This window comes from Myxine glutinosa, chromosome 5 (assembly GCF_964187855.1).
Source record: "Myxine glutinosa chromosome 5, kmMyxGlut1.1, whole genome shotgun sequence".
In the NCBI taxonomy this organism is placed as follows: Eukaryota; Metazoa; Chordata; class Myxini; order Myxiniformes; family Myxinidae; genus Myxine; species Myxine glutinosa.
The window spans coordinates 16,512,689-16,536,298 of NC_136265.1; the positions used below are offsets into that span (position 1 = coordinate 16,512,689).

At 44.6% G+C, this 23,610-nt stretch overlaps 1 protein-coding gene across 1 annotated transcript in view; it reads left to right on the forward strand.

The window, feature by feature from the left end:
* LOC137427904 (BAI1-associated protein 3) overlaps positions 1-23,610 on the forward strand; it is a 230,524-nt gene that overhangs the window by 145,107 nt on the left and 61,807 nt on the right. The window contains exons 15-16 of the mRNA XM_068117714.2: positions 8,234-8,351; positions 8,646-8,770. Of these exons, the coding sequence (XP_067973815.1) occupies positions 8,234-8,351; positions 8,646-8,770 (243 nt within the window). The remainder of the gene's footprint in view (positions 1-8,233; positions 8,352-8,645; positions 8,771-23,610) is intronic.

Genomic DNA, 23,610 nt, shown 5'->3' on the forward strand with positions numbered 1-23,610 from the left:
TCATTATAATCAGAGAGAGAGCGATTAAAATATATTTGTGAAACAAACTGAAAAATCAGACCAAAAACAATATAGAACAAGTACAGATACATTCAAAGTACACCACACCATGCCAAATAAATAAATAACATCCTCAAGCACATGGTACATAGAGACGGTATTGGGAGGGAGAGGTGTACAATAATTGATTGATTAGTTGCATAATTAAAATCAGTAAATAATAATCGTAAAATAAATTATTAATCAATTGGCTAATAGCATACCTCAAACACCAGTGTTTCATCCGAAGCTGCAACTTTTGGAAAATTAATTAAACAAGGCATTAATCGGGAAAAAAAAAAATTGTATACAAGATCGAGGCTCGTGAAAGCTAACATTAATCACACAAAAAGTCAAACCGACACATAAAACACAAAAAATAAGGGGAGCGGTTGACAAGATGGGGAGAGAGGGGGAAGGACACAAACACAACATTTGAGAGCAGGGACATCGAGAGAAATGTGGGAGGGGGAGGGCTTGGGGGGAGGTGGGAGAGGTATAAAACATATGAACACTGCAAGGACTTCCAGGAAAGAAGTTGGAATTTCCCAAAAAAAAAAAAAAAGTGTATCTGGGGTGAATTAGTGGGGGTAGAAAAGATCAAGGTTTTGGATGGGGGAGGATAAGAGATGGTGGTGAACAGCTGTTTTAAAGTCCTGGAGGGAGGAGTGGGATTGAAGAGAGTGAGGGAGTTTGTTCCAGAGGTGGGAGAAAAGAGGCATGAAAGAGTGAAGGTGAGCAGAGAGCCTAGATTTTGGCAGTTTAACCAGAAGAGGGTTGCTGGCAGATCTTGTGCGACCTGTAGGAATATTAGGGGGACAGAGCACAGAGAGAGCTGGGGGAGCAAGGCCGGAGAGGAATCGGTAGAAGACAGAAAGACCACCAACCTGCCTGCGGTGAGTGAGTGAAAGGCCCTCGGAGTTAGCTTCATCGCAGGAGATTCAAATGATTCTGAAAGCTTTGGTTGCAACAGCGTGAAGCCGAGGTAGGTGAGAGGCAGGAGCACCGGCCCAGAGGGGGGAACAGTATTCCATTGAGCTGCGGATGAAAGCCTTGTTATGTGGTGAGGAGCTCATGTGTGCCAAGGAAGGACTTCGCACGACGGAGGATGCCCATTCGGCGACTGGCTTTGGAGGCCAGCTTGGAAATGTGGTTTTCCCAAGAAAGATCATGGCAGATAGTGAGACCCAAAAGCTTCTTGGAGAGGATTGTTGAGAAAGTAGATGGGAGGGTTTTCCAGTCGGTCTTTTCGGAGAGACATAGTAAGAGTGTGAGATTTGTCAGGATTGAAAGACATGTTCCACTTGTTTGACCAGTCTGTGATTTTGGCCAGGTTTGCAGAGAGTGAGGAGGCTGCAGACTGCCGATCTGAGGGATGGAGCGGCAGATAGTGGAGTCATCAGCAAAGAGATAGAGAGGATTTTGATATTGACTTTGATATTGAAAGAGATAGAGAGGATTGACTAATCAATAAATATTTAATCGATTAATTGATTGATCAATAAATCAAAAATATCCTTTATAGCCACATCACTTGGTCACTGTCATGTCGAATATCAGCTTCCTCGCTCAAAAGGTGCTAGAGATATTGCCCAGATGAGAAAGGAAATAAATAAGTGGTTAATACCAAAAAAAAAAAAATTGTAAAATAATTAAATTATTAATTAACTGGCTAATAGAATACCTAAACCACCACCGTTTCATTCGAATCTGTAACTTCTAAAAAAATTCATAAATTACATCATTAATTAAATAATTGGTTGATTAATTGATTAATCAATAAATCAAAATATCCTTTATAGCCACATCACTTGGTCACTGTCATGTCCAAATATCAGCTTCCTCACTCGAAATGTGCCTGAGATATCGCTCAGATGAGAAAGGAAATAAATAAGCACTTGATCAATAATAATGAAGTGATTGATCAATTGATCGATTAATCAAAAGAACAAAAAATAACGTTTTTGACAAAGGACTTGCTCACTATTGTGCCCAAATTCCAGCTTCCTAGCTCAAAGGATGGCTGAGATATCGCTCGGACAAACAAACAAACAATAAACCAGAGTGAAAACTGAGTAACGAGTAAAGTGAAAACAAAACGTTGTGGATGGATTATTATAAAATGAGGTGGATGAGTTGGTCAGGTGACGAGAACAAGCGATTCGATTTTGGGTCAGGTCCGAATCCAGATCCAGCTTATAAGTGGGATCGTAAACGTAAACTATTCAGCCCGGCAGAGGTATGCGCACTCTACCATTGTATGCACAAATCCAAAATAGCCAGCAATACTCATTGAATCTCACATTTGTCTGCTCCAAAATTATTTTTCAAATGGCAGAATACTCCTTTTTTCCTGGTCGCATGTTGGGGTATTTATTATTTGTTAATTACCTCTTCCACCAAAGGTGGATAGAGGTTATGTTTGCACCCCTGTATGACTGTTTGTCTGTCTGTCTGTTTGTTTGTCTGTCTATCTGTGTGTGAACAAGATATCTCAAAAATATGTGGATGGAGTCGGACGAAATTTGGCAGAGAGGTAGCGTATGTGACAAGGACCATATGATTAGATTTTGGTGAAGATCCGGATTCGGATCCCGCTGCTAGAATTTTTTTTTAATGATTCTTCACCATTGGGAGATAGGGCATAAACCGATATATAGCAGGATATCTCAAAAAGTTATGGACATATTTGGACAAAACTTGGTGGAGAGGTAGTGTGGAACAATGACTAGTGAATTAGATTTTGGTGAATATCTGAATATGGATTCGGATACGAGAATTATTTAATTCCAAGTGATTCTTCAACATTGAGAGATCGGGCAAAAAGCGATATATAAGATGATATTTAAAAAAAAGTTATGGACGAGTTATGACTAAACTTGGTGGATGAGTTGGTTTGGTGATACGAACAAGCCGATTAGATTTTGGTTCAGGTCCGAATCCAGATCCGGCCTATCAGTGGGATACAACACGTAAAGTGTTCATCTGTGGAGGTATGCGCTCTACCGAGTGCCGTTCTAGTTTTGGAATGATTTTCTGCTGATCTCAAAATCCATAATGGTCGCCAGACACTACTGATTCTCACTTCTGCACTTTTTGGCTGGAAAATTGAATTGGATAACTGCTGTTTCTCTCAGTGGACTGTTTCAATTTAAATTTGGGCTATGAGGTTGCTTAATACATTTAGATACACAGCGCAGTTCGTTTTGTAATCATCAATGATACCAATCTGATATATCCTTTAAAATGACCTAAAAAAAATACAAATTAACGCTTCTTTTGTGCAATAAGACGAGCGTCAGAGCTTAAACATGATGCTAACTCACAATTGGTGAATGTTCAGCGATATTCATTCAAGGCTTTTAATTTTACAACATTGTCCATATTCATTAGTGTCACTCACTGATGTCCACATCAGTGTCTGTCTGGGATTCAGATGAGTGAACTCCATCACGACTGTCCGAAGTAGCTGAAATATTGCCTTGCACAATGTCGCTATCACTGAAAATGTATCCACCCCTGAGTAGTCGGCTCCTTTGTCCTCACTGTATAGTCAGGTTCACTATGTCAATAAATTATATTTCGTTCAAAATCATGGTAGGTTAGCAAACCTATACAATTTTTGGAAAGGTTATAGCATAAGGAAACTAAAAATCAATGTTTACATTTGGAGAGATACCTGTATCGCGGCCATTTTGGATTTTCAAAATGGCCACTGTAAAATACATATTTTGTTCTATTTCTGCCTCTAATTACCCTAAAAACTTTAAAATATATACTAAACCTATATTTTCAGGGACAAGGAATCCAATGAAAGTATCAAATTAGTGCTATGGGGAATGGTAAGACACGAATCAAAGGTTTTGAATTGCAAAATACCGTCTTTATATTCGCGATAAGTTGCATAATCAAATACATGTTATCATTTTGTACAGGCAGTTAATAACATCAAAATGTGTCACAATAATTCATATCACCAAACATACACAGGCAGTCAGCAAAATCATATATACACATGCAGTCAGTATAACTTCACATCTACACAGGCAGTCAATGGCATCAAACATACACGATTACAGAATATGCCATTTAGAGTTCGTCATCACTGTCCTGTGTGTCGTATCCGACAATATAGTCCGCATCGTTTTCACAGTCCGTTCCACACAAGCAAAGGTCGGTCAAATTGATTGGCAAATCGAATTGGTCGAATGGTCGATCGAAGCAATTGGTCGAATGGTCGAATTGGTCGAATGGAATTGGTCGATTTGTCGAATTGGTCGAATCGAATTGGTCGGAATTGGCAAATGTAAACATTGATTTTCAGATTTTCCATGTAATAACGTTTCCAAAAATGTATAGGTTTGCTAATCTACCATGATTTTGAACGAAAAAACATAGTGAACCTGACTAGTAGCTGGAGCCCATTCTTCTCTTCTTCTTTTTTTTCTTCTTTTTTTTTTAAATATTGAATCGAGGCTCGTGAAAGAGCTAAAAGCAGCTCAGCTCACCCTTTTGGGTCTGTCTTGACGAACTCGTGTCCTATTCGTCTGCATCATAATCATTGCCTGTGTCATGAGAATTAGCTTTGCCTTACAGATCCTGGTGGTAATATACCAAGCACAGTGTATTAGCTTGGCATTAAACCAATCACTGAAAACCATAAAGAAGGTCTGCATTCATACAACTATAGCAATTGACAAGCAGCAGAAGGTGGTAATTATTCAGCATTTGAACAAATACAAAACTTTATGCCTTGAAAACTACACTTACCTGGTTTAGACCTTGGCTTGGCACTAGCTAGCGATAGACTTGGTGGGAACTGCGGGCAGATAAACCATACTGGCCTGGAACCATCTTCAGTTTCTTCTTATCCTCTGCCTTCAATGGAAGGATATGTTGTCCAGTCTCAAACGCTGATATTCAGGCTTTAAGGTCGCTTCTTTTGAGGTGTTCTTCCAAACTACTTCCATCTAGCAGAAGATTGGAACTGGATTTGACTTTCTGCTTGTACATCCTGATCCTCGTTCTGAGAAATTCTTCATTTTCAGCCCCAGCATATATACAGGTATGGAGGAACTGCTTATCTTTGATGATATTGTTGTGGATTCGGGGGTCGGCGCTCCCCTTACAAAGGGGGGGGGGGGGTGGTTAATCCCCTTGTCTTTTAAGCTAGCCGTTCCCCCAACCATAGAAGTTATAATGCTCCTTCCGGTTGGGAGTAGCCAGGGTGATTGGTCAATGAAGTCCCAAATACCTGAGTGCTACCCCTGGCCGTGAAGCAGGGAGATAACTCCTGCTCGGACCGCGGACAAGATGGAATTTGCCGAGCGGTTTAGCAATCCGAAGCCCGAGCCGTTAGCGGTTGACTAACCCGATCCTGAGCGATTGCCGAAATCGTGCCGCGTATATTCAATTGTGAAAAGACTAAGACGATCGGACAGAAGAAACCAAAGTAAGGAAGAACACAGGAATTTATTAACAACAATAATTAAAGAGGAAACGTAAGGTAAGAATGTACAAGGGAAGAAGAAGAAGAAGCAGACACAGGGCAACCTTTACTATACAGTCTTACTTAACCCCAGGACAAAACAGACAGACTTACACGGGAGGGTAGTGGTAGGAGGAGAAGGGTCCAGGCAGATGGTAGGCGTCGAGGTCCGGCTCCAGGTTCGCTCGAGTCCGGCTCCGGGTGTTGACTCGTACCGCGGCAAAGAACAGCCGGCAGCTTCGCGTGGCGTTGGCGCACGACCGGACCTTTTAGATTTAGCGGGGGACTGGGATGCTGCATACGTAATATGTGCGCCTGCTGCCTCTCTCTCTCTCTCTCTCTCTCTCTCTCTCTCTCTCTCAATGTTCATACGCGCCTTTCAAACGAGATCATTAATCACCAGGTGCGCTCCGCGCATTCCGTACCAGGCGAGCTCTCCCCGCGCAGTCCTCTCGGCAGTCTTTTCACAATGGCCTCCCCTCGCGCAGTCCCTCTTGGCAGTCTTGTCACAATGGCCTCCGCTCACGCAGTCCTTCAGAGGGCTTTTCGTGCGTGCTTATATGGGCAAGCCCAGCGAATCCTCTGGAAGCTCCAGCCACGCCCTTACCAGGCCATCCCACCTCAGCCCTGATAGGTTCGCGAGGGCTCGTGGACGAGGCCACACCTCTTCTCGTGGCTCTGCCCCATCTTTCCTCGAGCCGACCGCGTGGTCAATGGCGTTTGGAGCGAGGCAGCGAATGCTGCTGGCAAGCAACGGCGCGTACTAGAATTGGGAGGGACAAACCCCGACTGTAGGGGGCGCATACTGGCGTAGCTTGGAGAGAGAGCGGCTGGCAAAGAGGCGAATGGGGCCTATCTTATTTAATTAATGCAACGCAGATTCAACTATTGGGAACAGAGCCTTAACGAAACACAGACTAGGGAAATAACTGAAAGTTCCTATGGTGTCCTACGTGCTGCTTGTGGACTAACTATGGGTGCTCCGATTACCTTTACAAAGGGATTATTTACAAGAGTTATTATTTACATGTATTTACAAGTGAGGGGTTCTAAAACCGCAACAATATTCTCGACTGAAGAAGGGGATGTTGAATCCAAGATTGGAAATGTGATGGCACTTCCCGAGTTTCTCCATCTTTTTCATTGGTTTCATTTTACCAACACCAAATGGAAATGAAGTTGTATCTCATCCTGTGATACTGTGATAGTGTGATTGGCCGGAAGAACCTTGCACACTTCCTGACCAAACCTGTCCTGTATAGCTTTCATGCTAACATACCGCTCGCGGTCACTTCATTACCCAATCTTCTGCTGGGTTAATAGCAGAGTAAGCATATGTCAGGAGAACGAAGACACCTGTGTCAGTTGCCCTCACGATCACGGGATCTTCTGACTTGGAAGCGTAAAGAATTAGCCTTGCGTTGGCTTCATGATGATTACAGGAAGCAAGTTTCTATCTTGAAAGGTGTTATCAACCCGGTTTCCTCTTCCTCTATCACGGTCAGTGGAACTGGCAGTTTGGCCATCACAGTGTCGTCTTTGTAGTAACCAACAAGGAATCTGATCCGCTCCATCTTGTTGTTGGTATGTCTCAGGAAGGATTGCTTTCCCTTTGGCATACTCTATGAGGAACTTGTGATGTTAATTCTTCTTCCAGGCTTACCGCAGCGGAGCTGGGTGAGCTCTTTAGTTGAAGAGGTACGATAAGCATCAAATAGAATTCCTAAGCGATGGATTTCCAAGATGGTTGAAAAATTATTTTGGAACAGAAAAATGTGAGATTCAATGGGTATTGGGCATTGGCAGGCATTTTGGATTTTGGTGGTATATTGTCATATTGAGCCTGGTGTTGGCTTAGCGGCTAGGGTGCCAGCTTAGGATCTCCAGGATCCTGGGTTCGAATCCCGGTCGATCGCTGAATTAACGCCAGGGGGGTTGACTCAGCCTGTCATGCTTCCGAGGTCGGCTAATTGAGTACCAGTTCACTGGTAATTGCGTGTTTGTTGCAAGAGGCGACTAACAGGGTTGGCGGCAGGAAGGGCATCCGGCCATAAAACATTGCTTCAAAAATGGGACCACGGTGCCCGAAAAAGGGCAACCCCTGCTCTGCGGGGGAAAATGGCCTCTAAAGGTGGTTCTTTGTTTTCTATATTGTATTTTTGTCGACTGCAAATTACTCTAAAATAAAGTGATTTGATAAATTCTGCCATGAAATCAGAAAAAAGTAAAATTTCATGGGCAGAAATACTTTCTGGACTCCAGCCAGAAAATGCACGCAAAGTGAAATCCAGTGGAGTTTGTTGGGTGTTGTGGATTTTAGCCGCCATATTGGATTTGAAACCAAATACAAGTCATTCCAAAATCAACCAATGAGGCATATCCTGAACGTGCGACCAGAAAAAGTCGTACTTTGTCATTAGAAAATTGATTTCCGAGCGTTAAAATGTGGGATTCAATGGGTATTGGTGGCCATTTTGGAGTTGAGGCCAAATACAGTGTGGCCCCTCAGCTAAATTGAAAGGGCAGAGGCTAAGGATGGCGGAACCACTGAGAAAACCTTGACAAGGAAAAAAATGTTTTTTTGTTTTTTTTCTTGGCTGGGACCTGTCTAGGAACAGAGCCTGGAATCTCTTGAATGGATGTACTTTTTCAAATCCTGCTCAGCCTTTTCTCTTCATGTTGAAACTGTACTGTGTGTTTGCTCAGGCAATGGCAGGTGTACTCCAAACATTGCTTCCACTACGAAGTTTCGTACGATCAACTGTTGGACTTGTTGCAAGAGCTGGACAGAGTCTGGGAGACCGGGACACTGACCAGACAGCAGGTTTGGTTTGTCTTTAGGTTGAAATTTTAAAGTCGTGTGTGTTTTTTGTCCAATTTAGCCTCAAATTTGAATTGCACTGAGATTTGGTTTTAGCAAGTTTGAGGTTGCTTCACTTGTTTGACCTTCCCTCATTATGATTGCCATTGGAGGCTGTTAATGGCTTATTCCAACATCACTGCACGTAATTAAAAGTTTTTATACGTACTAGGCCTATCGTACACATATCGTTTTCCTCCATTGGTGCTACATTTTTCGTTTTGAGCTAAAAATGCTCGATGTGCATGTATGTTTCAGGGTGAATCTCTGAGTGCGACCTTTGTCATGTTTGCCGATAATAGCTTGAAGAAGATACACAACATCCGTGAGTTCTTCCCTGCCGCTGAACCGGCCTCACCGCAGAGGCTTAGTGGGCTACTCAAGTACGACCCTTTCTCTATCTGTCTATCTTACTTATGTGGTATTTGAAAGTGTTATTTGGCATTGGCTTTGATATCTCAGACTTCACAGGGAGGCCTACACAGTCATGGAATAGGTCTAATTATAAGGAATTGTTGGGGTTTTGAAGGTTGTTCCTTTTCTCTGCACGGCTATCATTCATTGAATGTGAAGGTCATGGTGATATCCTAGCTAAGCAATGCCATGCCTGCCTCTCACCTGATCCTGAGAGGCATGCTTAGTATTGCTAGGTGGAAAAGAAAGTTTTAATGTTATGTTTTGCAAAACACGGAGGCCTTAGGGCCGGTCCTGACAAGATTTAACATTCTTGATGCACGCCGCTTGTAGCACTGAGCATATTATTCATTCATTCGTTGTACCTGGCTATGTAAATTGTGACCTTCCAATGGGTCATCAGAGACTATATTTCGACTAGTTTTCTGAAGTACGTGTGGTATTTTAAAAATACCTGTATTTGCACTTCTCTGGCTTGGCGGAACATTTTGTCGAGCAGGTAAACATGTAGTTTTGCAAACACATGACATCCAATTAATTGGATTTCTCAAAGTTTATGAGAACTCAAGAAACAGAAATGTTTGTTTTTTTGTTTTTTTACAAGATCTAAGGCTTGTAATGGACCTGTCACTTACATCTCACATGCACATACAGATGAATACAAGGGACAAAACACAGGACTGTGAGACGAGACAAACACGGCCACTGAGCTAACTAACACTAAACACGGCCACGTGTTTGGGGGAAGTGCCGTCACTTCCCTGTGCACATTGGGTACCAGCAATGTCACAACAATGGCATTGCCTTTCTCACCGCACTCAGCGGAGACTTTTCTCCACCCCATGGATGTTAGTCTTTGGGGATTGTCCGTGATCTTATCCTTTTAAATGTTGAATCTCAAGCAATTAAGCAGCACGTGCCATTTGTGAAGTCTTTGGTATGACTCAGCCGAGGTTTGAACCGCCGACCTCCTGGACTCGGAACAGACGCTCTAATCATTACACCACCGAGTCTGTTTAATCCTTCCACTGGGTATAGTTTGTAAACCACCTTTAGAGGCTATTTTTTCCCCGCAGAGCGTCGGCCTTTTTCGGGCACCGTGGTCCCCTTTTTGAAGCAATGTTTTATGGCCGGATGCTCTTCCTGCCGCCAACCCTGTTAGTCGCCTCTTGCGACACACAGGGAATTACCAGTGAACTGGTACTCAATTTGCCGACCTCGGAAGGATGACAGGCAGAGTGAACCCCCCTGGCGTTAATTCAGCGATTGACCGGGATTTGAACCCAGGATCCTAGGATCCCAAGCCGGCACCCTAACCGCTAAGCCAACACCAGGCACCATGTGAAAATGATATCCGGAACTAATTATCCTTTCAATGGTCTTGGGAAATAAAGGCACGTACGTACTCAAACCTTTTTACTTTGTATTGCCAGGGATCATTTTGTGTTGACACAGCAAACGAAGGACAGGAGAACACCGTTGGAAACTTTACTTTTACAAGGAACATCACGGATAGGTAGTGCTGCATCCCGACCGATATACGAAGCCATTGCTACAAAACTAATTAATGGGGCGAAGCAAATACTTGAACACATTTTATTACCTATTTTTAGATGAGTGTGTCGGTATGGTTACCATGGCGGTAAAGCTTGTGAACCAATTTCACGTGACAATTTGAGGACCAAAAGGCCAGAGCATTGATTGTGATGGAAATCAGGGGCCTCTCGAGTAAACAAACGGGTATAGATTGAAATTGATTCCGGCTCAAAACTGCGGCGGTGAGAACTGGACTGGACGTGCTCTAATCGCAGCGACTTTCAGCAACCCGTGACACATTTTGGCCCGATTCTGTTTTTTTTTTTTTCTGCTTTGTTGTTGGTTGAGTGAAAGAAAGCTGCCCTCGTTGACCAATCGCAGATGGTGTTATAGCTCTATCCGATACGCTGACCTCAGGATGCAATACACATCACATTGAAGCCACTCGAGTGTGACTCTTGAGCTGGGAAAGATGATTGCGGCCATGTAGATGTGCTCTGGCTGTGTCAAATTGACGAAACACATCCTCACTCGGCAGAGACAAAGAAACGCAGACTCAAAAACATCCTGCAATTCTTCCATGGCTACGTCGTACGTTCGAGTTTGTTGGAGACTGACAAACAAGGCCCCCTTCCAAACAAGTCCAAGCCTTTCAAACAAACAAGAAGACATCATGCGGAGCACGATACTTGCAAAATCCGCCCCTCACCCCCAAGAAAAAAAATTCCATTGATACAGCAAATTGTCCATTTCATCAAGATAAAAATTAACAATCTTGATCAAAACTCGGGTCAACAGGAATAAAAGTGACGATTTTTCAGATGAAAAATGATGATTTTGTAAGGTTGACCTTGGGTTGACCTTTGACCTTTTGACCTCAAAAATAGTTAGTTTCCCTATTTAGTGACTCAATGTGCAAATGCTGTTCAATTTTCCAGTCAATCAGATGAAAATTTAGGATTTTTAAAACTTGGCCTATGTTGACCTTTTGGCCAATGTTCACCGAAAATATAATTTGTGGTTGAATTCAGTGACCAGATATGCAAGTCATCTTCAAATTTCAAGTCAATTGGATGAAAATTGAGGATTTTAGAAATTTGGCCAATTTCTTTTTCTTTCTTTTTTGTTGTTTTGTATACTGAATCGAGGCTCGTGAAAGAGCTGACATTTACTTCACAAACAAATCAACCAGACAAACAAAATATATAAAAAGAGGGAGCAGAAGACAAGATGGGGAGAGAAGGGGAAGCACACACACACTTGTGAGCACACACCATTTCAGAGCAGGGAGATGTGTGGGAGGGAGAGGGCTTGGGGGGAGGAGGCGTGGGAAGGGGGTGGGGGGTGGGAGAAGTATAAAACACAAGGACACCAAGGACTTCCAGGACAGAAGTTGATATTTCAAAAAAGTGGGATTGGGGTGAAATTAGCGGGGGTAGAAAAGATCAAGGTTTTGGATGGGGGAAGATAAGAGATGGTGGTGAACAGCTGTTTTAAAGACCTGGAGGGTGGAGTGGGATTGAAGAGAGTGAGGGAGTTTGTTCCAGAGGTGGGAGAAAAGAGGAATGAAGGAGTGAAGGTGAGCAGAGAGTCTTGATTTTGGCAGTTTAACCATTAAAGAGGGTTTTTTTTTTTTGTTGTTTTTTTTTTTTTGTATACAAGATCGAGGCTCGTGAAAGAGCTAACATTAATTACACAAAAAGACAAAACCGACACACAAAACACAAAAAACAAGGGGAGCGGTAGACAAGATGGGGAGAGAGGGGGAAGGACACAAAAGAGAGGGGGAAGGACACAAACACAACATTTGAGAGCAGGGACATCGGGAGGACTTGGGGGGAGGTGGGAGAGGATTAAAACATATGAACACTGCAAGGACTCTGGGGTGAATTACCGGGGGTAGAAAAGATCAAGGTTTTCGATGGGGGAAGATAAGAGATGGTGGTGAACAGCTGTTTTAAAGACCTGGAGGGAGGAGTGGGATTGAAGGGAGTGGGGGAGTTTGTTCCAGAGGCGGGAGAAAAGGGGAATGAAAGAGTGAAGGTGAGCAGAGAGCCTAGACTTTGGCAGTTTAACCAGAAGAGGGTTGCAGGCAGATCTTGTGCGACCTGAAGGAATATTGGGGGGACAGAGCACAGAGAGAGCTGGGGGAGCAAGACCGGAGAGGAGTCGGTAGAAGACAGAAAGACCACCAAACCTGCCTGCGGTGAGTGAGTGAAAGGCCCTCGGCGTTGACTACATCGCAGGAGATTCCAATGATTCTGAAAGCTTTGGCCTCAACAGCGTGAAGCCGAGCAAGGTGTGAGGCAGGAGCACCAGCCCAGAGGGGGGAACAGTATTCCATTGAGCTGCGGATGAAAGCCTTGTATGTGGTGAGGAGCTCAGGTGTGCCAAGGAAGGACTTCGCACGACGGAGGATGCCCAGTCGGCGACTGGCTTTGGAGGCCAGCTTGGAAATGTGGTTTTCCCAAGAAAGATCATGGCAGATAGTGAGACCCAAAAGCTTGAGCGACAGAACTTCTTGGAGAGGATTGTTGAGAAAGTAGATGGGAGGGTTGTCCAGTCGGTCCTTTCGGAGAGACATTGTAAGAGTGTGAGATTTGTCAGGATTGAAAGACATGTTCCACTTGTTTGACCAGTCTGTGATTTTGTCCAGGTCTGCAGAGAGTGAGGAGGCTGCAGACTGCCGATCTGAGGGATGAGGAATGGAGCGACAGAGAGTAGAGTCGTCAGCAAAGAGATAGAGAGGATTTTCAAGAGAGTCAGAGAGATCATTGATGAAGACCAGAAAAAGCACAGGGCCCAGAACACTACCTTGGGGAACTCCAGCCTGAACAGGAAGAGGAGATGAGAGAAACCCATTCAGGGCCACATGTTGACTACGACCAGAGAGGATGTCCGCCAGCCATGCGTGGAGATTTCCATGGATACCAAAGGAGGAGAGTTTGGAGAGCAGAGCAGGGTGCCAGACCGTATCGAAGGCACGTGAAATGTCAAGGGAGACAGCTCTAATTTCCTGTTTGGCGTTGAGGACCTCCATCCATTGTTGAGAAAGCAGAAGCAGCATGTCCAGAGTAGAGTGACCAGGTCTGAAACCAAATTGATGATCAGAGATCAAGCCATTGGAGAAGAGGAAAGATTTAATATCTGAAGCAATGATGGATTCCATGACTTTGCTGATAATTGAGAGAAGGCTGATTGGTCTGTAGTTGCTGGGATCTGTTTTTGCACCTTTTTTGTGCAAAGCGGTGATGTTGGCTGATTTCCAAGCAGATGGCAGATGACCTTGAGCAAAAGAGAGGGTTAAGAGAACAGAAAGAGGGAGTGAAAGTGCAGAAGAACATGATTTTAGGACCCGTGGGCTGATGCCGTCAGGACCAGTTGCAGAATCAGAGTCGAGGGTTGCCAGAAACTTTTCCACCTTGTCAGGAGGAAAGGACACAGAGTCCAGGAGCAGCTGGGTACGACTGGGTACGGTGGGTACAGAGAGGGATGGGTTTGGGACACAAGATTTAGAGGCAAACACAGAGTTGAGGCATTCAGCTTTTTCACGTGCGGAGTCAGCCGTTAAGCCGTTTGAGGTGAGGGAGGGGATGGAGGGGGAACAAACACCAGAAACAGATTTGACCAGACGCCACCAGGATTTGGAAGAGGGAGACAGATAAGAGAGTTCGGTCTTGAGAATGGTGAGATATTGTTTCCTGGCTCTCCTGAGGGTGGACACACACTTGTTTCGGGCTTTGTGAAAGGAAATGAGATTTCCTTCCGTTGGATTTGCTTTCCAGGAGACGAAAGCAAGTTGTTTCAGGGCAACAGCCTCACCACAAGATTCCGTGTACCATGGACGGGAGGAAGGGTATGACAACTGAAGACGAGATGGTATAAATCTGTGCATGAGAGAGAGCAATTTACTTTGAAAGAATTCCCAGGATGAGTTGATGTCAGAGGCGGTAGAGATGGGAGACCAGTCCAGATGATTGATGGCTGCTTGAAGACCGTGCCAGTTGGCCTGAGTGAAATGCCAGACTCGTCGACGCTGAGCAGGCTCTCTGAGAATGGTCAGAGAGATGTCCACTTTGACAAGCACATGATCAGATGAGCCGATTGGAGCAGAAGAAGAGCAGCAGACATTTTCAGGGAAGTTTGTCATAACCAAATCCAGAAGAGAAGATGCTCCGTTGACTGAGATCCGGGTCGGGAAATTGACAGATTGTGTCAGTCCCAGTGAGTCGCAGAAGTCCTTTGCTGAAGAGCCATGGCTGGTGAGAGAGGTACCCACACCCAGCCAACTGGCATGGTGACAATTGAAATCACCACATATGAGGAAGAGAGAGTTGGGATGGGTAGATAGAAGTTGGTCCATATTATCAGACAGTGAGATGTAGATGGAGTCATCGCTGATTGGTGGACGGTACAACACACATATGAACAAAAGGTGGGAGCGAAGGGGAAGCCGTAGCCAAAGGTATTCCTGGGGGTGAGGTGGAGAGAGGGCAGTGGAGGGCGAGTGAGGAAGAGAGTTTTTTATAAAGATAGCAACCCCACCTCCAGGACGAGGCTCAGGTCTATCATACCGGAGGAGGGAGTAACCTCGGAGAGATACCAAGGCATCAGAGACATCATGAAGGAGGAAAGTTTCTGTTAAGCAGATCACATCTGGTTTGTCAGAAGCAACCTGTATGGAGAGGTCAGTCAAGTTTGAGCGAAGGCCCCGGATGTTTGAGGTCCATACCGTTAATGAAGAGGAAGGGGGAGCATCGGGTCCAGAACAGGGGTGGGGAGGGGTAGGGTAAGATGTGGAAGAGGAGGAAGAGGTAGGGAGAGCTGTTGAAGGTGTGTCAGAGATTTCAGAATAGCTTGGAGAAAGGGAAGAATGGGGCGGACAAAAGGTTTGATGGAGATTGGGTGAGGCACAGTGAGGTGTTATTTGAGGAGGGGGAAGAGCAAGGCAGAAGGTTTGGGGAGATGAAGGTGAAAGTTGGAAGGAGGAAGAAGCAGGGAGGATGCTTTGAGGAGGAGGGGTGAGAGGGGAGTCTAGGAGGGGAGGAGCGAGGGAGAGTCTCGGAGGGGAGGGGTGTGGGGGGAGTTTAGGAGGGAGGGGAGGGAAGGGGCAAGGGGGGAGATTTGAAAGGGATGGGTGATGGGGAGGATTTGGAGGGGAGGGGTGAGATTGGATTTTGAAAAGTGTACGATTCATGGGAAACGAACATTTTTTGCAAAATGAGTTTGAGACCTTCGAGTCAAAAATACGTTTGAGGACACTGGAGGAGGGGTGGAGTTCTGGATAGTTTAGGGAATGTAGAAAGGAGGAACTGTAAGAGATGGTATTATATATTTTTTTGGAATGAATAGATTTGGTGAGCAAGACGAAAGCATCCTTTTGTAGGAAAAGAAGAAAAGGGTGTTATAATATATGAGAGAAAATAGTTGTTCAGGGGAGAGATTATACATATCTAACCGCGTGATCGCGAACGAAGAACGAACGAACAAAAAGAACAAATAAACGAATAAGACCTGGGAAGGAAATATTTTTTTTGGGGTTTTTTTTTTTTTTTTTTTTTTTGTGAGTACAGATATTAAACAAGGAGGTACGGGGTGAACGACTGGGACGAAACAGTGAACGAAAATAATTTCAGCGCATTCGACGAATCGCTGAGAGAAAAACAAACAGATCAGTTCAAACAGATCAAACAAACAGAAAAACAAACAAAACAAAAACAAACAAACAAAAACAAACAGTTGCAGGCAGATCTTGTGCGACCTGAAGGAATATTTGTGGGACAGAGCCCAGAGAGAGCTGGGTGGGCAAGGCCAGAGAGGAGTCGGTAGAAGACGGAAAGACCACCAACCTGCCTGCGGTGAGTGAGTGAGAGGCCCTTGGAGTTAGCTTCATCGCAGGAGATTCCAATGATTCTGAATGCTTTGGTTTCAACAGCGTGAAGACGAGCTAGGTATGAGGCAGGAGCACCAGCCCAGAGGGGAGAGCAGTATTCCATTGAGCTGCGGATGAAAGCCTTGTATGTGGAGAGGAGCTCCGGTGTGCCAAGGAAGGACTTCGCACGACGGAGGATGCCCAGTCGGCGACTGGCTTTGGAGGCCAGATTTGAAATGTGGTTTTCCCAGGAAAGATCATGGCAGATAGTGAGACCCAAAAGCTTGAGTGACAGAACTTCTTGGAGAGGATTATTCAGAAAGTGGATGGGAGGGTTGTTCAGTCGGTCTTTTCGGAGAGACATCGTAAGAGTGTGAGATTTGTCAGGATTGAAAGACATGTTCCACTTGTTTGCCCAGTCTGTGATTTTGGCCAGGTCTGCAGAGAGTGAGGAGGCTGCAGACTGCCGATCTGAGGGATGAAGAATGGAGCGACAGAGAGTAGAGTCATCAACAAAGAGATAGAGAGGATTTTCAAGAGAGTCAGAGAGATCATTGATGAAGACCAGAAAAAGCACAGGGCCCAGAACACTGCCTTGGGGAACTCCAGCCTGAACAGGAAGAGGAGATGAGAGAAACCCATTCAGGGCCACACGTTGACTATGACTAGAGAGGAAGTCCGCCAGCCATGCGTGGAGATTTCCATGGATACCAAAAGAGGAGAGTTTGGTGACCAGAGCGGGGTGCCAGACCGTATCGAAGGCACGTGATATGTCAAGGGAGACGGCTCTAATTTCATGTTTGGCATTGAGGACCTCCATCCATTGTTGAGAAAGCAGAAGCAGCATGTCCAGAGTAGAGTGACCAGGTCTGAAACCAAATTGATGATCAGAGATCAAGCCATTGGAGAAGAGGAAAGATTTCATATCTGAAGCAATGATGGATTCCATGACTTTGCTGATAATTGGGAGAAGGCTGATTGGTCTGTAGTTGCTGGGATCTGTTTTTGCACCTTTTTGTGCAAAGCGGTGATGTTGGCAGATTTCCAAGCAGATGGCAGATGACCTTGAGCAAAAGAGAGGGTGAAGAGAACAGAGAGAGGGAGTGAAAGAGCGGAAGAACAGGATTTTAGGACCCGTGGGCTGATGCCGTCAGGTCCAGTTGCAGAATCAGAGTCGAGGGTTGACAGAAACTTTTGCACCTTGTCAGGAGGAAAGGACACAGAGTCAAGGAGCAGCTGGGTACGAGTGGGTACAGAGAGGGATGGGTTTGGGACACAAGATTTAGAGGCAAACACAGAGTTGAGGCATTCAGATTTTTCACGGGCGGAGTCAGCCGTTAAGCCGTTTGAGGTGAGGGAGGGGATGGAGGGGGAACAAACACCAGAAACAGATTTGACCAGACGCCACCAGGATTTGGAAGAGGGAGACAGATAAGAGAGTTCGGTCTTGAGAATGGTGAGATATTGTTTCCTGGCTCTCCTGAGGGTGGACACACACTTGTTTCGGGCTTTGTGAAAGGAAATGAGATTTCCTTCCGTTGGATTTGCTTTCCAGGAGACGAAAGCATGTTGACCTTTTGGCCTATGTTGACCTTTTGGCCTAAGTTGACCTCAAATATGCTTGGTGGTTGAATTCAGTGACCAGATATGCAAGTCCTCTTCAAATTTCAAGTCAATCGGATGAAAATTGAGGATTTTAGAAATTTGGCAAAGTTGGTGACCTCTGGCCTATGTTGACCTTTTGACCTTTTGACCCCAAAAACAATAGGCTTCTCAATTGGGACGACCTCTACAACTTGGTGAAGTTTCGTGATGATCGGTTTAGAATTGTGACCTGTAGGCCGGTGACAAACAAACAGATGAAAAATCGGTCAGAGACCGAGGACTTGCCGGAATGTACTTTTTTATCGGCCATTTTGGACAAATATGGCGGCCGAACCACGTGACCGATGACGTCATCATTATTTGTTTTCTAAACTAATTTATTCCTTGATGATGCTCAAGAAATTTCATCTTGATTGGATGAAGTTTTGTACTTGTTTAATTATGACGTCATAATGGAGGCACCTATGACATCATCATTAACATATTTTATTTGCCATGGAGAGTTCTTTACAATGAGCCATGTCTCAATTTTTTCTCTTCAGCACTTTCAGAGATATCGAGGTGCAAAGTTTATCGGTTTTTCAAAGATGGCGGCCGAACCACGTGACCGATGACGTCATCATTGTTTTTTCTCCACCAGTTCATGCCGACATGGCTCTCAAGAAATTGCATCTTGATTGGATGAAGTTTTGTACTTGTCGAATTATCAAATTATGATGTCATAATGGAGGCCTTGGGTCGAGAGAGTTACAAATTGGGCACAGTCTATTTCAGGGCAAGACAAATATGTGTGTAAAGTTTGGCGATTCTATGTGGAATGGTGTAGACCTAGTACTGCGCACAAACAGACAAACAGATGAAAAATCGGTCAGAGACCGAGGACTTGCCGTAATGTACTTTTTATCGGCCATTTTCGACAAATACGGTGGCCGAACCATGTGACCGATGATGTCATCATTATTTGTTTTCTAAACTAATTTATTCCTTGATGATGCTCAAGAAATTTCATCTTGATCGGATGACGTTTTGTACTTGTCAAATTATGACGTCATAATGGAGGCACCTATGACATCATCATTAACATATTTTATTCCCCATGGAGAGTTTTTTTACAATGAGCCATGTTTCAATTTTTTCTATTCAGCACTTTCGGAGATATAGAGGTGCAAAGTTTTTCCGTTTTTCCAAGATGGCGGCCGAACCAGGTGACTGATGACGTCATCATCTTTTTTTTTCTCCACCAGTTTATGCCGTCATGTCGCTCAAGAAATTGTATCTTGATTGGATGAAGTTTTGTACTTGTCGAATTATCAAATTATGACGTCATAATGGAGGCCTTGGGCTGAGATAGTTAAAAATTGGGCACAGTCTATTCCAGGGCAAGACAAATATGTGTGTAAAGTTTGGCGATTCTACATGCAACGATGTAGACGTAGTACTGCGAACAAACAGACAGACAAACAGACAAACCAACCAACATACTTGCCGGAATCTTTTCCGGCAAGTAACAAACAGACAGACAGAACAACAAACGCAACCGACCAATATACTTGAAAATTCTTCGATTTTACAAGTAACAAATATACAAGCAAGGCCAAGGCCTAAGGCTTCCTGGGTTATTCTTCTTCCATTCTCACGCATCTCTGATGGAATATCTGCTTCAGGAGTTTGTCATGGAAGGATTGTTAAGCCAGCTCTTCTTTGTCATCCATTTCAAAGTAGTTACAGCTCGATCATAACTCGATGTGAAGTCCTTTTGGTTCCATCATCATTGTGCCGATGTCCCTGGGGCCTTGCAATTAGGCTTCTTTCTGTTCTGTCTGAGTTCAGGTTATTGGGTTCTTCAGGATAACTCGGTTGATAGAATGCTCACAATCGAGTTCGTTGCCTTGGCAACTTGGAATAAAAACCGCCGTTCCGGTACAGTGTCAACAAGGGGGCGGTGCATGTCGGAGCCCTCCACTCTACAGATGGCGACATGCAGTCGGCTGTCCGGTCCGCATTTAGGTTGTGGATGAAAAAGAGTAGCCCACAATACCTTGTACCAAAGCCCTTGCTTGAGCTAAACTAGCTGTGTAAAGCCAGGAAAAATACATCCTGTTTATCCTCAAAGCTCAAATGAGAATTCACTCTCACCGAGAGCGTTTCTATATTTCCATTTCAAGCATCTCAGTGCAAATATGTAGTTTGTATTCACGATGCTGGAAAGGTTGTGCAAATATCACTGTTTATCAAACATGGTCCAACCTTTCAAGTGAGACACAACGCAAATAGTCAACCATTAACAATGCAAACAGTTCACCAGTCCTGTTTTTAAAACTACCTTCCTGAAACAATTCAATCATACTCTTCCCTCCAAGGCTTCAATTAGACGGCACACTGCCATCTCACATCATCCCCCTTCCTCATCTACAGTCTTTATTACCCCCATTAACCCTCTCTTATTTTAGGTTCTTATTGTAGGTTACTGTGTTTCCTTCCCTCCTCTCTCTTTCTCTTCTTTTCTTTTTTTTACCTGTTCATCCATTCTTTTGCTTATGTATACCTGTGTCCCCACTACATTGCCTTTTCAGTCGCTCTGTCTTCTCATCGCTCTCCCTTGAGCCTTGATCATGTATAGAAAACACCCAATAATTGATTGAAATTCTTATCTTATGCTGTTTCCTCTTTTATTCGGCATCATTCAAGAAATCAATATTTATGACATCACCCTCGGCACGGCTGGACAAAAGGCCTTCCACATGTGTTTTCTATCTCTCTCTCTCTCTCTCTCTCTCTCTCTCTCCCTCTCTCTCTCTCTGCCGGGTTCACTCAGCACGTGTCTGCATGATTACTCTCTCCCCCTTTGCTGGTTTTCACTGAGCACGTGTGCGTCCACTCTGGGCCAGACCCTCTCGCAGGCCTCTACACGTGTCTCTCTCTCTCTCTCTCTCTCTCTCTCTCTCTCTCTCTCTTGGCCCTGGACTTTTTCACCCAGCATGTGCCTGCATTATTCTCGCTCTTGGCTTTTGGACTCTGTGGGCTGTGCATGTGGGCTCTCAGCTGGACCCTCTCGCAGGCTTCAGTACGTTTCTGCATTACTCTTTGCCTGGGATTCCATTGGCTGTACACATGTTCTTGGACTCCCTTCTTGGCGCACGTGTGCATGACACTTACTTGACCCTGCACGAGATCACGACGTGCTTACTCCATGGTTCCTTGGCACTCACTCTGCACGGTTCACTGGCACTCACTCTGTACCGTTCCCGACACACTCACTCTGCACGGTTCCCTGGCACTCACTCTGTACGGTTCCCAATGCACTTGCTCTGCCCGGTTTCCGACACTTCTCACCTGCTCGTGTTTGTGCTGGGATCGCCTTCACCTGTTCATGCTGGGGAATGCCATTACCTGCTTGTGTTGGGAACTGCTGTTTGCCGGCCAGGTGTTTGTTGGTGAGCTCAGGACAAAAGGTGTCTCGAGGAGAAGCTGCGGGTAACCTTGTAACCATTTTGCAACAGGTTCAACGTTCGTTTTCCCCTCCTCCTCCCCCGTGAATATGTGCTGGGCCCATGTAGTGTTTATTTGTTGTAATTGTAATAAGGCGTAGAATAAGCTAAGTTTCTGCTTCTTGTCCCTTTTTCTTTCCTATCAATAAGTTTCACTGTTAATATTTGTAAATAAATCAAATCGTTAAAAAATTTCCTTTCTCTCTGTCCGTGAATGTCTTTTTTTCCATTGTTGCACCATTGCTCACACCCAGAGTAGCGATCGGCCGTAACAAAATTATCATTAGCCCGGCGGGTACCGAAAGGTGCTCGGCCATCTAAATTTCCATACAGGAACAAAGGAAAGTGGTACACCGCCGGAGGGTACGTACGGTACGTTCCCCGATTGAAACTGTCATGTGGTACAAGTAAGCAGAGTTTATCGATTGGACCCTGCTATCGCGCGACAGACCAATTGGCGTTCGTAGTTGTTGGTTTGCAACCTGCTGATTTCATGATGCCATGGCACATTCAAGGTACCCAGTGCCAAAGGCAAGCAGCACAGCAATCCCAAAACATCACTGAACCTCCTCCATGTTTGGCTGTAGGGAAGGTGTCCTTTTCTTTGAAGGCTTCAATTTGTTTTCTGTAAACGTAGAGATGATGAGCTTTACCAAAAAGCTCCAATTTGGTCTCATCTGTCAACAGGACATTCTCCCAGAAGGATTTTAGCTTGTTCAGGTGTGTTTTGGCAAACTCCAGTCGGGCTTTCTTAGCAGTGGGGTCCTCCTGGGTCTCCTGCCATAGAACTCCCTTTCATTGAGTTAGCGACGGATGGTGCGAGTTGACACTGTCGTACCTCGTGTCTGAAGGTCAGCTTGAATCTGTTTGGCAGTTGATCGAGGTGCTTTCTCCACCATTCGAACAATCCTTCGCTGCAATATTCGATCAAGTTTTCTCTTGCGGCCACATCCAGGGAGGTTGGCTACAGTGACATGGGCCTTAAACTTCCTGATAACATTGCGTATGGTGAACACAGGAACATCAAGGTATCTGGAGATGGACTTGTAGCCTTGAGATTGTCCATGCTTGGCTACAATCTTGTGTCTGACCTCCTCAGACAATTCCCTTGGTTTCTTTCTTTTCTCCATGCTCATTGTGGTACACACAGTGACACAAAACAGCAGAATGACTCCTTTTCTCCATTCCAACTGGTGTTGAATGAGTGATTTTTATATTGCAGGCATGAAGTAAAGGAGAACCACCTGCTTGAAATCTAATTATTTCTAGGAACTTCTAAAAGGTGCCAATAATATTGTCTGGCCCAATTTAGGATTTCTGTGTGGAATAAGCTAAGACTTCGTAATGTTTTCAGCTTTTTTGTTTTCTTTCACTGCAAACCCAAAAAATACATATTAGTCCAGCAGCTAAGCTAAATATAGCATAACAATTGTGCATTTTGTGAGGAAAGCACCAAGTTTGGCACACTAGTAGACTATCATATTATGAAAAGATCTGGATATTGGGCCATCTCAGATTCAGAGATTTGATTTTTGCAAGATTTGCAGATTTTGCAGATTTGCAAGCTGAGATTGCAACGCCAGGGACGGCCGACTCCTTCCTGCGAGCTGCCCACGTCACCCGCACAAGAAGAGCTCATCAAATCACTGCAGCGGCACTGCACATCCTGCAACACCGTGCATATGAACGCCACTGTATGACATATGCTGATGATGCAGAAGACCTGCCTGAGTTCGAAGACTGGTGTCACCAGAGAGGAGAAGACATTCCCAACTTTCAGTACTGGGCAACTGTGCTGGAACTAGAGATGTTGGTACTGGTCTACGTGCATTCTCTGCGGCAGGCTTCATTCACGATGAACCTCGATGCCCTGACGGAACTGGTCCCATGGTTCCATGCCTTAGACCACACACACTATGCCAGGTGGGTCCCTGTTCACCTGAGGGACATGGTTGCACTCCCAATGAAGCACCCAGATGTAGCCAGAGAATTCAGGGCTGGCAACTTCACTGTACAGAAGACGAAGAAGGTGTTCTCTTCGATCCCAATCGAATCGAAATCTTGCAAAAATAAAATCTCTGAATCTGAGATGGCCCAATATCCAGATCTTTTCATAATATGATAGTCTACTAGTGTGCCAAATTTGGTGCTTTCCTCACAAAATGCACAATTGTTATGCTAAGTTTCTCCACTATTTGTGGATAACCAAAATATTTTTTCATTTCAAAAATTTTCTTGAAGAAATGGTGCATTACTTGAAAAAAGTGCAAGGGTGCCAATATTTTCGGGTCCGTTTGAAATTTTGCAC